Source organism: Oryzias latipes, chromosome 7 (genome assembly GCF_053564925.1).
Source record: "Oryzias latipes strain Hd-rR chromosome 7, Olatipes_Hd-rR_3.1".
Lineage (NCBI taxonomy): Eukaryota > Metazoa > Chordata > Actinopteri > Beloniformes > Adrianichthyidae > Oryzias > Oryzias latipes.
The window spans coordinates 9457308-9473275 of NC_136243.1; the positions used below are offsets into that span (position 1 = coordinate 9457308).

Consider the following 15968-nt stretch of genomic DNA (forward strand, 5'->3'; position numbering starts at 1 on the left):
AACAAAGGGCACCAATGAGAGTGTGCAAACCGACGCGAAAAAACGCCACGCGCCAAAGCGTCAAAAAAAAAAAAACGCCTCGGGTTCGTTTTTTTTTTTCCGACGCGTCGCGTCGAAATCTATTCGACCAATGAGAATGGCGCTTTTGCACACGTGTCTGGAGCTTCTGAAGTTACAGTAAAACACAACTTGGAGGCGCTCAAACACAAAACTGCCTTGCTGAGCACACATACCAGCGAAGAAGATAGACGCCAAGTAGCGTCTACACTGCCGCGAAGCAATAATGACGGACATTCTAAAATATCCCCGAACCAAGCACCAGTTGGAGCTACTGGTGCCTGAAATATTCATGTTTTCTTTGTATTATTCTGACAAGCGCGTAAATACTTGCTCTCTTCTTCTGAGTGAAAAGCGACTTTAAGAAGCGTAAAGTTGCGCAGCGCCACCTTGTGTACAGGAGTATTTCTGTTTACATTAAGCGCCATCTAATGTCAGGGGATGAAATTGCATGTTCACTCGGCTCATCGTCAGCGAAAATCGCCTGGGTGTGAACACAAAAAACGTGGCGAAAAACGCTGGCGAATAACGCCTGGCGAATATTCGTCCCGGTGTGTACGGGCCTTTACAAGTGATCCTAATGAAGTGTCCCTTTGTCAATATGCAACTGGAGCTTAAAGAAAACTGAAATTCTGTCCACTCTGAACTAAAAATGTGTCGTTTCTCAGCAACTAAAAATCTCATGCAAAGTCAGTGACGGTAGTTTTTCTCCTGGCCGTCTCCTGTTCCGATTTCAAACCTCACAGACAATTCAAGATTGTGCATACAGTTAGTTTTGCTCAGTAGATTTTACAAGAGTGTAACAGATGAAGCAAAGTAAAGGGTGAAGAGCCTCCTGCTGTCCCAGACGGAAGTACATTCTTCCAAAAACATCTGTTCCTGCAGCTGATGATACCTGAGCACACAGCACATGAGCAGTAGATGCTGTGGGACTTGTGCTGGGTTGAGAAGGGCTGGGCAGTCGGAGCGAAGGCACGCCAGGAAAGCCCGGGTTCTCCTGGAGCGGTCCTCGCTGGCGCGACCCAGCCACAGGCGCCGGAGGTTGGGGCAGGTCCACTCTCGGAAACACAGAGCAGGAACCAGCTCTGGAGTCAGGGCAGACTTGGCCTTCCCGCTGCTCCACTCTTTGACGATCACGGGAGGAACTGTGACACGGATGAATTCATGAAAGGCATGTCTCCATGAAAGAGTTAAGGTCCTTTTTTTATTTAAACAGACCATTTTTTTTGTCTGTTGAGAACAACTGCACCAGATGTGGTTTTTATTGATTCCAATTTGTGCTTTTTTTAACTACAAAAAGTATATTTCTAAATATTTTAGGCGTTTTAACTTTCTAAAAGATAAAATAAAAGAATTTCACATCAACTTATTTCTGTTTTGTTGTATATTATTTTATTTTTCTTGCAAAAACAGAGAAACTCTTATGTTGATGTCAGTGAAGTAGAGGAGAAGCTTCTCTTGAGTCAAACTACACTAACTTTCCACTTTTCCATGCAGGTTCTTACCAGTTAGTGAAATGCTGGGGTGTCTGTTAATATTGTTTGATCATACTTCACAATTTAAGCATTTATGATAGTTGGTTCCAACTGTCATATCATATTGTGAGAGGCCTGTGTACTTTCATTGTAGCTGGGACGTTTTTGTAAAGACAGGAAACAGTTTATAACAATACAGTCTTGGACATATAGCAACAGGTTTGATATTTTGTCATAATTTGTAACAATATTTATGGATTTATACATTCTAGAACTTAAATATTCAGGAGCCTTATGGATAAAAGTTTGTTAAAAAAAACACTTGCTGAAATAGCGAATAATAAAGGAACCCTCTTTTCTACATTAGCTTTTGTCATGTGATGATCGGCAGCAAGTAACGGAAAATATGTGTGTGTGTGTGTGTGTATATATATGTATATATATATCTATATAAAATATAAACCAATCAATCAAACATGAAATGGTCTTGTTTATACTACCTAAATATATTTTGTTAACCTAATGTGCATTTTGAGACACTTGTTATGGGTTTTGTTAAATTTTCTGTAAATTAATAGTTCATAACAGAATCACAGATGATGATCATGTACAAATATTTTTTAAAGTTTATTTAAATCAAAGTTTTTTTTTAATTCTAAAGCCAATCCTCTGTATTCGCTCATTTTAACAGGTCATCAGCCTTTAGGAAGCCAAACTGTTTTGGCTTCGCATCCTTTTTTCAGTTAATGTCATTTTAAAATGTACAACTAGATTTTGTTGTGAGGAATTGATCCTCCCATTAAAGCTGAAGCCCCCCCCCTCAGTGTTTAAACAGTGCAGTGATTGTTTATATTTTCTAACGTAAAAGTGCTTCTGCACAAAGTCTACCTTCATCAGTTAGTGGAGTTTCTTTGGCTCACTGCCTTCCCACCTCTCATCCTCCCAGCACTGAAGTGTGATTCACACAGTTTGCTGTGACTAAGCCCTGGTCATGTCGTGTTTCAGTCATGGACCAGATTAACAGAGGACATACTGGTGCTGAAGGTGAAGCTTAGCTACCATTTCCATTCACATCTGAAGTGGTTCTCCTCATCTGTACATTTATTCAAGTCACACACCTTCTAGGGGAGTCCTTTTGCGCAGGGCGAGCCTCTCCAGGCGACGGTGGGTTTCAGCCAAGCTAAAAAGAACGCCATAGGCGTACTGTCTGGCAGCACGGAACAGCAGAGAGGCAGGAGGCAGCTCAGAGTTACACTCGTCCTCTATACACACTGGCATCTTCATCTCCCCCTGAGTGATGAGGAGATGGAAAGAGAAGAAAGGAGGAAACAGGAAAGGAGACAAACAGTTTAAACAAGGCCATTTCTTTTCTTTATGATATTTTCCTTTTAAAATCCCATCAAACTTATTTTCATTTAATTATTGAAAATTGGGTTTCACACTGCTTTTCCCTTAATTTTCTTTTACACCTAATGAAATGTTCTAGAATAGAGAACATTGGCAAAGGGACAAATACCAACTAAAAGACATGTATCCCTAGTTTTTATGGTTTATCCCACAAACATTAATTTGGCAAAATAGTTTACCTTGGTCAGAATGTGGTAAATCTGGGGGTACATCAGTCCTCTTCTGTGTCTGTGTTCGGCTACACGAAGAACCTCAGCACTGACCTGAAATGTAAGATTAAAAATAAAAAAAAAGAGGGGGGGGGGGGTATTTTAGAAAAAGAAAATCTAGTATTCGGGTCTGGACTGACAAGTCAAGCTACGTAACAGATCTGTTGACATGTAAACATAAATCCATCTGGAGCAAGTTAACTAACTAGTCCTCAACAGAGGCACGAGTCCACACTAATTGGACCAGGTGAGGCTCACCTGAGGCAGTGGGGGTGTGGTTATGTCCATGTGACTGCGTGTCGCCATCGACAACAGTGACGGAATGTTTGAGCTGCTCCCGTTGCCTTGGGAACCGTCGGCAGAGGTTGAGCCCCCTCTTCCGGCAGGTTCCTCCCACCGGGAGGGCTTGTCTGTCAAATGGCTGATGAGAAAGTGGAATTAGCAGGAGAGCAGCAGTGAAAGAAATGACAAAACAATCTGCAAAAAGATTTATTTAAAAAGCTAAACTGTACGTTAGGGTTGTGCCGATGGACGACCATCATCGTCCATCGTGATGGGTGACTGACATCCCGATGGAGAGACCACCATCGTGATGCCACGCCCCCGCCACGTTGCGAGTCGACACCATAAGCCGCGGTTACATGTACAAAATATCTTGATGGGATCAATGGTCGGATTAGAATCCAACCGTGTTCATGGGCCCAGAAAAATGTTTTCAGAATATAAAAACGTTCACTAAGGTCACACTATCAGTCGGAATAAATCATTCGCACATGCGCAGTAGGGTTTGAAAAACGGAAGGGGGGGGAAATTCCGCCGAGCGGCTTTTTTTCCCCAAAAACTTTATTGAATGTAACAATTCAATACAAAACGATGTTAAACAGCGCCAAGCGGCATTATTCATTGACATGCCAGCTCGGTAAAATACGAGACGATCTTCTAAACGTGCTTTTAATAATGTTACGGTTATTATGAAACACCTGTTCGCTCATCATTTGAATTTTAATCCGTGTGATCAGTGCTTTTTCTGGACGGAGCCGGAAAGAAGCAAGGATTAGTAGTATGCTAACACGGGCTAACAACATTAGCTTTGGGTGGCGCTGCACGTAAACATGTGGGAATAACATCAGCCTTTATTTAGTCGGGACACAACTGGAAACACAAATCCACGTCATTGTTTGACTGTTTTCTAAGGACTGAGCGACATTTCTGCTTTGAAGCTCAAACCCCTGTGTGTGCTGACGATCCGAGCTGTGCTCAGACACACTTTTAGACCCGGTTCTGAGTTCGGTAGCTCGTAGCCTCGTACCCCTAGAGGGACGGATCGCAGTCTTAAATCTCCCACACATACCGCTCATGTAAAAAAGCACCCCCCCCCCCCTTCCCCTCAAACACAAAGCTGGAAGTCCGCGCTCCGCCAGTCCACTTCACTAGTTAAGTGCGGGAGCGGACCACTTCTTTTCTATTTTGTTTGTTACTTTTTTTGTTAAAGTCACTTCCCTCAGTTTATACTGGATCATCGCAGATTAGTCATTAGTTGGGAAATAAAATAAAAAAAGTAAAATAACGAATAGCAGTTGTATAAGAACGAAAAATGTAAATCGATGGATCATTCGATAGATGGACGGTTCCACAAAACTGGATGTATTTAAAGTGTTTACTTCTTTAAATGATCATTGCACCTAACAGTTAATGAAAACCAAAAATGTTTTCTCAAACAGAGTTCATAAAAAATTAATTGAAATTAAAAAATGTATATTTTCTGAAAGCAAAAAAAATTAGCATTGGTTTGATTAAGTGAAGATGTTTACATCTCTTATTGTGAAATGTTGTCAATTAGAAAAGGAGGAATTACACTGACCAAAAATATAAACGCAACACTTCTTATTGCTCCCATTTTTTAATGGTATGAACTCAAAGATGTGAAACATTTTCCACATACACAAAATAACCAGTTCTCTGAAATATTGTTCACAAATCGGTCTAAATCTGTGATAGTGAGCAGAGAGAGTGGCCTTTTCTTGTGGCCAGTCTAAGGCACACCTGTGCAATAATCATGCTGTGTAATCAGCATCTTGATATGGCACACCTGTGAGGTGGGATGGATTGTCTTGGCAAAGGAGAAGTGCTCACTATCACAGATTTAGACCGATTTGTGAACAATATTTCAGAGAACTGGTTAATTTGTGTATGTGGAAAATGTTTCACATCTTTGAGTTCATACCATTAAAAAATGGAAGCAATAACAAAAGTGTTGCGTTTATATTTTTGGTCAGTGTTGAAATGATTTGGCATAATGAGATTCTTCAATGAACCCGTCACAGTTTCTTCCGCCCGTCTGTCTTGGCGTTTCCTGTTAGGTGTTTGGCTGATCATAAAGAGCTGAAAGCTTACTTTGCGTTGGTGTCGTTGGGCTCCTCTCCATCTGATGACGAGGAAGGAGACGGAGAAGGACCAGGCTGGGTGCTGGTGTGATGGTTTGGTAATCGACTACCCCCCTGTGTGGAATCATATGGGGCTGACCAGTCAGAGAAGCCCATCTTTCCTGTCAGTGTGTCATTGAAGTCCTGGGATGGCGGCGGGGGGGCCTGAAACAGAGCGGCGGGGCCAGGTCCAAAGGGAGCGTTCTGAAAGGGAGGCTTTAACCCTGGAACCTGGGGGGGAAGGAACTGGGTTTGGCAAGAGGAGTGGGAATGTGTCGAAGAAGGAAGAAAAACACAAAAAGGGGAGAGGTGAGGGGATGGCATTCTTTAAGCATCAGGAGAAAAGATGTGACAAAATCCACAGCAAACAGCTCAAGTATCCACTTCCCTGCAGGTGTGCCATGAACACACAGTAGAGGTAAGATCTTAAGCCCGAGCCCGAGTCAGAACCCGACCGGGTCGGGCTGGGCTTCTCTCTCGCTGACATTTTTAATAAATATATTGTAATGGCTGCAAAGAAGCTCCTTAGACGGGCGGTTGTCAAACAGCTCTTTATTAATCCTGTATGTCAGAACGGTTACCGCACGAACCGAAAGGCACAGCCAGCTTCTTCTTACTCAGAGGGAGAACGTTCACCGAACGCACATACACAGGTAGACCCCGCCCCCTCTATCCCACCAGTCACCAGCCCGCCGTTGATTGACATACACTGTGGTCCAGCAACTGGCAGAAAGAGGGGGGCGCCGGCCACCTGCAGCTCTGCGCACGTGTCGTGAATGTAATCTTCCCTCCGCAAGCCCGCATCTATTTTGTTTAGGTATCCCCGATTATGGAGCAGCAAGAAGTCAAGGATAAACTTAAGACAGGGGAACTGAAAAGGCAAACGTGCACCGCGGCTGCAGAATTTCTCCGCATTAAGCGAGTGCGCATCAAGATCTCTCTTTCACTCTGTTTGTCTGGCCTCTTATTCTGTGTTCCAGTGTTATTTCATTGTGCAAATGCATTTATCATGATCATAAAAATATGTTGATTATTTTAACCTTAAATCTTGCCTTTTCTTTCTGCCAAAAATACTATGCGATAAATTGAAATTTCGGGTTTGCTTCGGGCTTGGGCCTGCAAATCAAGTTAATTGGTCGGGTTCTGGCCGGGTTGGGCTTTAATGCCCGCGGGCCTGTGTCGGGTCGGGCTGGATTTTTTAGGCCCGATCTTACCTCTAACACACAGCAGGTCAGAACTGAAGGCGAACACATCTACCTGATTCTTTCCAGGCTGTATGGGTCCCATGTGGCCAGGTGGTCCCCCAAAAGGAGTGGGTCCAAACCCAGGTACTGAGCACAAAGAGAGCCATAAGAATTGTTAATATTTGGGGGGAAAAAGGCGGTTGTCCTTTTTTGGAACTGTTTAGTACTCACAGATAAAGGAGGAGGGCCCCATGTTGGGCGAGCGTGGTTTGGAGGCAGCTGAGAAGTAGTCCACAGCTTTCTTGAATCGCTCTACTTTGTCCTCTGTGCGCGACTGCAAAGGAAGAAGACTTTCACTTAAAGCCGTACGTATGGAACCAGAGAACTGTCAACGAGTTTGTCTACAGCAAGGACAACAGAGAGAAATGACGTGCAGATTCTTTACCATGTCTGGAAAATAAGTTACTACAAACTTAAAGTACTTTTAAAATAAATAAATACCAAAGAGCTAGAGCAACTGACCTGTGTAATATAAAAAAAAACACCCAAAATATTAAGTTTAAAGACGCATAAAATCCACAGGCATAAGAAAAAGAAGAAGCTGACAATGTGAATAAAACATTAAAATGACAAAGACCAATACATTAGGTAACTGGCTTTTGTTAAAAAGGGATGAAAGAAAAAAACCTTTGGTATTAAATTTTGTTAAAGATTTGTCTGGATCTTTTATGATATACTAATAAATGAAATGAACATTTCCGTCAACCCTTTTCCAACTTTTAGATTCCAGACTAGACCTGCACAATAAATTTAGCACTATCGCGATATCAAGCTACGCAATACGCATATCACAAATATCACAATAAATGGTTACCTTAAATGTGCTACAACAGCCTTATGGCAGTTTAAACTATTTAATGAATCAAATAAATATCTTTATTCATTTGACCAATCGGATGAAGCCCTTTCATGTTAGATGTTGGCCTATGTAGACGAGGGTCATTTGGAGTATAATTTAAGTTATGTTGACTCTTATCTAAATTAAACTGCTGCAGTGAAATGGAAATGATGTGTTTGGTTGTTTTGCTATTTGTTCATGCATCGCAAGTTACATTTTCATCGCAACATTGATCACTAATATCCCAAATCACGAGTTTCCATCATTCCAGACCAGCACAGAATCTTTTCTAATATCTAATTTGATTGAGAGAGATTATGTGTTAATAATTTGGAAATAAAGTGATCCATCAGGATTGCACTAAAATGATTCTCTTCATAGATTCATGCTCTAGATATTAGTTTAACTGAGCTAGTAACTTTGGCTAATATGGTTCTCGTTACTAAAGATTACTCAATGGATGGATTTCCAGTCCCACGAACCAACCGGATCCATCTGTCAGAGGCGTGTGGTTAATCGAATCGACCTAAAGTATTAGAAAATTAGAAAATCGTTTTAAAATGTAATCGATTATATGGATATTGGAAAATGCTGTGTGGATTAAAGCATGGTAGGTTTATTTTACTATAACATAAAAAGGACCAGGTGAATCACAGCGGACAACACACACATGTCAGCAAAAAATGATCACGCCATCATTCCAGTTCAATAAACCCTAGTTACTAGTAAAGCTCAATTGTTCATTACCATAGAAGCATGGGGAAGACTTTAAGAAGCCACGCCATGGTGGAAAAACACGTCTTCACATTCTGACTTTCCTGGATTAGACCAAACAAGGCCATCAACCTCCTAGCTGTCAGAGGTTTTTAAGGTTGCGTCTGGAGAGAATTGGTGGCGTTGATCGTCACTTCAAGTCATAAACGTGTTCGACAAACAAAGCACTTCCTGCTGCTGCTCCTTATTGCAGGACAGATGTAAGTAAGTGGTTTTGAAAGGAGGTTCTGGGCGATGTGCAGAGAAGACGTCCTGATTGCTGGTCTCACAGAACTGACATGACATGTGATGAGTAAAAAACACTTTGGATTAAAGCTATTGATTGTTCTGCTGTTCTCTACATGAATTTAACTCGCAAAAGATACAGAGCTTTGGTTGAGAATTCATGTGTTCAATTTATTGAATTGAACACATGAATAGTCATGAGACATAGTTGTCTCAACTGGCTTCATACCGGTAGTTGTATAAGAACATGAAATCAGTCCTAAAATACAGTAGGTAACTGCAAAACTAAACTAAACAGACTAGGCTAAAGACGGAAAGTGTTAAGACTTTCAGACGCTGACTCAAGCAAAACATCACCAGCTGTATAATTTTTCTGCATCAGCAAAAATGTGATAAAAAAAAACAACAACTGAGGAAACGAAGGAACAGCAGAGCATTAACACTTATCTGTTTAAATGCTTTCAAATGACAGGAAAAGGATTCTTTAAGCCTACCTGTGACTGTTTGAAAACATCTCTGGCGATGGCGTCGAGGTTTCCCAAATCCTTGATGGAGGAGACGTATTCTGAGACGGCTTTGATGACCACCTCACATGGCGGCAGCACCAGCTGATGGGCTCGCACCTGAAACAGCCAGACAAGAGTTATGCTGAGAGGGGGGCAATACGGTACAGCTATATTTTCTCTGTGTAAAAAACAGTCTGGCTTTAAACCGGTCCGCGATCACATGTAGGCGACACACGGAACAGCATGTTAGCATAGCATCATAGCAGTGTAACCGCACCGCTGTCTCCAAATCAACACTTTTATTCAACTTTCTGTTGCTGCTGTAAGTCCAACAGGTTTATCCTCCAGTTTTTCCTGGATCCTGTTAAAAGTCCTTACATGCTCCGCCGCTTCATCAGCTTAAACTGAAGCTACACGGAGGCAACTAGCAGAAGCTCCAGGGGTGGGGGGCACTTCTCGCGGCACGTGTGCATGTGTTTTTGTTTTCTCAGCCTCGTGGGAGTAGCAGCTATTTGCTTTGCTGCTGTTTTCACATCTGCGCTTAGCGAGAGACAAGCGGACTGACCACTCCGAAAAACGGGAGCGCAAAAAAGCAAGAGAGCTTGCTTTTTTTTCCCCAAAAAATAAATAGTGTAAAACATCGCCCAGCCCTGGGTACAGCAAATAGCAATAAGGGTCTAAAGTTATTTTGAAGTACACCTTATTTTAAATCAGCGGTAAAAACCTTTACACCTGCTTAAGATTTCACTTTTCTGAAAAATAAGATATAACAGAGTTCAGTACAGCGCCAATTTACAACTTTAGTCACCTCAAGATGTAAAGAATGACAGAAAAATGTCCCACCAGGCAAAACTACAATTAGAAATGATCCATCTGAATACATTGTTGTTCTGGAACGCTGGTACAGAACTCAATTTTCCATGCAAGTGCCTTTACTCTAAAAAAAAAAAGAGCTGATTTCACATCACAAGACCAAAAAGTGCAAATTACACAACCGGACTTAACCCTTCAGTGGTTGTTTTATTGTTATGATGAAGAGTCATCAGTGTGAAGGGCTTCATACGGCTCATTTCTTACGTTTTCACACATTTTTACCAACAAAACAGCATCAAAAGAAGTTGACGGAAACAGCCCTGTCACCATTTTTAGACATTTCTGAGCATGCTTGCAGCAAAACCACCAAAACAGGGATGTGCCGCATTCCCCAATCTATCTGTTCCTGCAGGATTAAAGTGCTGGAACAGTGCAGATGTCGAGTGTAAAGATAGAAAAGCTACAAGTTATGGAAAGAAGCACAGCGAAGCACAGCGAAGCACTGGTGCAAACACAGAATGGGAAACAAATCCAGTGTCTTCTTACAGATTTCTACAACATGCAGCAGACTCCAACAAATCCAAAAGCAGCAAGTACCTTAAGCGAAGAGAGCGGGTGTTCTGGTCCCAGCAGACTCCAGTGGAAGGCAGCCAGGTCCTCATCAGGCAGAATATGATTCCCTGCAACAAGAGAACCTCTTTAACTGATCTGCTAACCCAGCAAATGACAAAATGGAAGAAATTCTGGCTTAAAAAAAGACCAAAATAAGACACTAGTTTGATATATGTTTGAGTTGAGATGTATGTGTCTGTCCTCACCCAGCAAAGCAGCAAAGAGTGACAGGTGGTGTGTCTTCAGGCCGAGCTGCCTGGCAGCCTCAGACAGCAGGTACTGGTGTGTGGTCAGGTTTTTGCCATTCCAGCTCAGTTTGAGCGCATGGGAAGAAAAGTAGGCCGGTACGTTGCACAGAGCAAACTCGGAATCCTGAGCGATGAGGCCGGCAAACCCATAGTCCCTGTAAAGAGACAGCACTTCCTGGTGGTGGTCCTCTAAAGTCTGCACAACCTGAAGACAAGAATGAAAACTTAGGTTCAACGCAAAACTTGAAATGAATCATCTGTGAGACATCAATCTTGACTGATTATCCATAAATGTTGGCAGTCGAAAGGTCTGAAAACACATTTTAGGACCCCAGTTTTCTAGAGGTTTCAGAGTAAAACTGCAACAGCGGGCAAAAACCGTTCAAAAACGGACTATAATAAACCCAAACTCCACATGCAGATAACAGATTACAGATCCTGACATGATACTCGTCGACTGCTTCTTCATGGCTGCTCACACTTTCTTTTGGTTGAGGGGAAAAACAGCTGCGTCAGTTCATCTCCTACTGAGGATGCATTAAAACACGTTACAGTCTACTGGTATTTAAATGTGGGAGAAAATATTATTTGGTTTGATGCTCAGATATTCTTTGTTCAAATCAAATAAAAAAAAGTGGTTTTGTGTAAACCTTAATGGTCATTGAGGGAGTTTTTGTTGTTGGGGTGGCTCAGCCCCACTTAATGGCTGCCTTCAATAGATACTTTCCTGCAACCCAGTTTAGGCAGAAAACTTTTGTGAATTCTGAATAAAGAACATATACCAGAATATTTCAAACTGACAGTAAAACTGCAGCATCAAACTGAACAGATCAGAAACAGTGCCGCTGCATTCAAGTGGACTTCTGATGAGACGAGTCCCCTGAGAGCCTTTCTGAACTGCCACTTTATGAATCCAATTGTAATTAACTGATTAATGGTGGAATTATGCAGAATCTGATGAAGCCGGTTAACCAACAACCTGACAAAGGCGTCCTATGAATTAAATCAAGATGCCATGGCACAGTGACATCAGTTGACTGGGACTTCTGATCAGGTCATTTTAGTGCTAAAAGAGCAAGAATTAAAAATCCTACAGCAGAGGTTCATAAATGAAAACATGTTCATTTCCTTCACAGAGAAAACAACTGCAGAAGGAAATGACAGCTCTGCATGTGGACCTTCATGATTACAGTTATTAGTCACTTGTTTTTTTACACATCACAGTAAAAACCAGCACATCTGACCCAATTTATTAAAAGTAACGTTATCCAGTTAGTTAAAAGTGCAACATGGAGCAGAATAAAGATAATGATGAAAAAAGGGTTTGATGAGAGATTAGTTTGCACCGTTTCATGTTTAAGTGCAACAAACGGTGAAACTGAAAACCAGCTTTAACAGCAAGAAGAGTAAATTTCTAACAAACTTCTACAGCAAGACTTCAGGGGCTGCAAAATGTCCAAAGCAAAAGCTGCACAGATACAATCAGCACTGGGTTTATTTAGTGAAGGTGCAATACGAGCAGAGGTGAGACACCAGGAGCATCAAAACCAGCAATCTCTCTCTTTCTCTTTCTGTTTTTTTTTTTTTTTTTTACAATGCAACGTTGCAAAGCGTGCTAGCTTACATTATGCGTTGATAAAACTGAAAAAGCGACCACATAGCAGTTTTAAGTGGCAGGTTGTTGTTTTCAACATTTATTTTTTAGGAGATGCTGCATGGAAGAAGCTTTCAATTACACAGGCATGCAAGCACATGGAAAAGAAGACACAGAGGTTTAAAAAAATGGACAAAAGGGAAGTGATAAAGACACTGGTGCAGTTATGACCCCCCCCCCCCCCCCCCCATGTCACAATCCCGTGTTCTTCTCTCCCTGAGATAAGACCAACAGCTTTTCTACTTTAATAAATAAAAGTGTATTATTGTCCAAACTAGTTTTTTTTTTAACATAAATTTTCATCCAACACAGGGGGCTGCAACCTTCAACACTTAAGGGCCATTCAGGCCAACCACACCCCGATCAGAGCCATAAAGTCCCAATTCACCCTTTAAAAAAGAAAACACTGATTTGCATTTATGTTATTGTTACCATTACAATATATATATAAATGAACTATTGCTTTTGGCATAAACAAAACATAATCATAAAGAGAAAGTAGATTTAGTAGTCTTTAATAGTTCAATATATGAAATGGTTTATATAACTTCTGACAAAGGTTCGTATGACTTCCTTTCAAAAATAAAACACACCCTGTGTGTGTGACAAAGGATCATCTCACTGTAGCTTATGTAGAAGTTAGTAGTGTAATGTCAGTAGTGTTAAAAAAAATAATAATTTTTAAAAAATAAAGTTTATTTTACCTATTGCAGTACGCCTCAACCAGAAATTTGTAACTCTTACAAACCCAAATTAAATCAGAGCTAATCAAGAGACCCCTACTGTATTTTTCAAACCATAAGCTGCACTTTAAATCCTTGAATTCTTCAAAAACAGAAAATCTGATTATTTGAGTTAAAGTCTTAGTTGTTTTTTTTTAAGTACTTGTTAAGAAAAACTTTGTACGTTTTCTTTAACCAAACAGAGAGCTACAAAGGAGAGGTAAAAGAGCCACATGTGGCTCCGAAGCCTCAGGCTGCAGACCCCTGAGCTAACAGAAGATCACATTGGATTTACAGTGGCACTATTTTACCATTGAGAAACACAGGGGGCCGAGAAATAATGATTCTTCTGAGCAGCTCTTTAACAATACATGAAAAGGTTCATCCAGTTTATGTTATGTAATAGTTAGGCTAGATTAGGTCATCTTGTGATGCCTACGGGATTCTTCGCCAGCAGCTGCTGACTAGTCAAACAAATCTGTTGCTCTGGATGCATTTCTCCTCCCTGCAGACCATCTACAGTGCATACATTACAACAGTCATCCCGATTAGCCAAACTAGGACTGAATCTGTGCAGAACAGCTAGTCCAAGCTGGGTTTCATGTCAGTGGAGGATAGTGGCAGCTTCATCTGCCCCCAAAACTGGAAGGAGTTAACTTAAAAAAAAAGGTGGTGAGTGATGTAAGCAGCTACCACGGCGTGTAGCATGACAGGGTAAATGTAAAGTGAACAGCCCCACACCAAAGCAAACTCACACACAGCCGATATATCACTTTTCTCACCCGCACTCGGAAGCGAAACATGGCGAGGCGGACGCAGTGGCTGAGGCAGGCCGGGGGCAGGAACCATGCCCGGGGAGGCGGGGTGGCCTTGCTGCTAACGTGGTTGACGATCAGCTGCGCCGTCTGTCTCTGGCCCTGCGCTCGCCGCGCCCACTCGGGCCAGCGCTCCTTCCCCAACGTGCCGTTGAACACCACGACCAGCTCCAGGCAGCCCTGGTACAAGCAGGCCTGAGACAGGGCGGCCAGGTAGCCCAGCATGGCGTTCCACTCGCCTCCGCACACCCAGTCCGTCTGGTAACCGCCGTACAGGCGCTGGAGGCTGGAGTCCGCGTCGATCAGGATCCTGGCAGGCGGAGGCGGGGGAGGCATGGGCCCAGGGTGATGTGGATGGTGGTGTGGGTGATGGTGGTGTGGGGGCTGACGGGCCGCCGTGCGGGCGAGCTTCAGGAGGTCCACCGGGACCGCGGCCCCGGGACACCGCTTCTCCAAGTATTCTTGAAAGCCCTGCACTCCCATGACGGTGTTGTTAAGCCGGTGTGTCTGGCCGGGAGCGGGGTCTAAGTACGTTCTGTACGCCGTGTTTGTAATGTTCTGTAGGGGAGACGGGAGCTAGCTGTGCACCTTAGGCAAGCTAACTCGTCTCCGATGTAGTGACAAAAAACTGTGGTTAAGTTCACGCCACAGAAGAAGCACGTAAAAAAGGCACCCGAGCCTGGAAAACTAGCGCACAAAATGTGCAATAGACTCTGACAATGCGAATTAATCCGAGTTACTGAAATGTCAATTTCTCAGTTTAGACGGTGGCTACTCGGTTTAGTGTCCATCCTTTGGGGTTTTTGGTTGGATGCCAGCAAAGGCCAGTGTTGCTTCCTACGACCAGAAAAAGTTCAACAGATTTCCTGCTCCCATAATTATTTAGCCTCGACGAGAGACCGGGTTTCGAATCGCATATGTCTGACAGCAACAAAAAAGCATGAATCGCGAAGGTGGATTTTGTTTGGAAATCGACATCAATGACACTTTTGCTGGTTAGTGCACGTTAGGATCCGTAATACTGCGTATTAGTCGGCGACCCACAGGCTGGATGGCCAGTTGGCGGACATAATGTTCTCACGAGAAGCTTGAAAATTCGTTCAGCGATTTTTTCTTCACATTTGTACCTCACGAGCTCTAAGAAGCTCCGGTGCTTTTCAAAATGGTTATTTGTTGCCTCCCCGCTGTCGGACTTTGTGTAAAAAAACAGTTAAGCATGTGCCTGGTAGTCTGGGTGGCTGTACTTATATTTGCTAACAGAGGTTAGCCGTTAGCTGCTGGCAGGGTCCCGGCGTGATGTGACGCGTCAACTCCCGAAGACAAGTCCGGGGCGGACACGACGCGGAATGAAATGGATGTTTGACGAAATAAAAGAAAAGTAACTAAAAGAAAATAAAAACAAAAGCCCGATGGTGCCTCCCTCGCTATCTTCCACACTCACGGCTGCATGTTGCAGAGGGGAACGTTACTTCCAAGCGACATCAGCCATCTTGCGACTTCCTCGCGGCCCAATACAGTGGGAGGGTGGTGAGGGAGGAGGCGGCATTTTCGTGGTGGATTTTGGGAAATGGAGTTGAAAAACGAAAAGCGGTCAACCAAAACCAGTTGTTTCGTTGAAGCGAAAAAATACAACTACCAGCACCAGTATAAAAAATGGTCTGAGGTTAAAAAGCAAGAGGGTAAAATGTATTTGATTGGTCTGCAAATAAATTAATACCAAATTCATTTATTTTTTCTTTGTAAAGACTACTAATCCCAGAATTGGTTTATTAAAGAAACCAAAAAGCAGATACAGAACATACATTTTTGGCATTGGACTTTAAGGTTTCTAAAAAAACTGCATTCTATTTAGTTTTGACTTATCATAAAATAGCATTTAGTAAAGAAAATTTTAGAGAAATTCAAAATGCGTTGGATGTAACAGGTTGGTTGGCGCCTTTCCAGCT

The 15968-nt window shown here is 42.5% G+C and overlaps 1 protein-coding gene across 1 annotated transcript in view; it reads right to left on the reverse strand.

The window, feature by feature from the left end:
• The window catches only part of fam120c (family with sequence similarity 120 member C), a 29053-nt gene extending 13505 nt beyond the window's left edge, over positions 1 to 15548 (reverse strand). The window contains exons 1-11 of the mRNA XM_023956934.2: positions 13990 to 15548; positions 10790 to 11036; positions 10569 to 10651; positions 9147 to 9275; positions 6987 to 7089; positions 6829 to 6902; positions 5543 to 5817; positions 3407 to 3569; positions 3119 to 3202; positions 2651 to 2822; positions 953 to 1202 (exon numbers count right to left, since the gene is read on the reverse strand). Of these exons, the coding sequence (XP_023812702.1) occupies positions 953 to 1202; positions 2651 to 2822; positions 3119 to 3202; positions 3407 to 3569; positions 5543 to 5817; positions 6829 to 6902; positions 6987 to 7089; positions 9147 to 9275; positions 10569 to 10651; positions 10790 to 11036; positions 13990 to 14505 (2096 nt within the window). The 5' untranslated portion in view covers positions 14506 to 15548. The remainder of the gene's footprint in view (positions 1 to 952; positions 1203 to 2650; positions 2823 to 3118; positions 3203 to 3406; positions 3570 to 5542; positions 5818 to 6828; positions 6903 to 6986; positions 7090 to 9146; positions 9276 to 10568; positions 10652 to 10789; positions 11037 to 13989) is intronic.
• Positions 15549 to 15968: the final 420 nt, after the last annotated feature.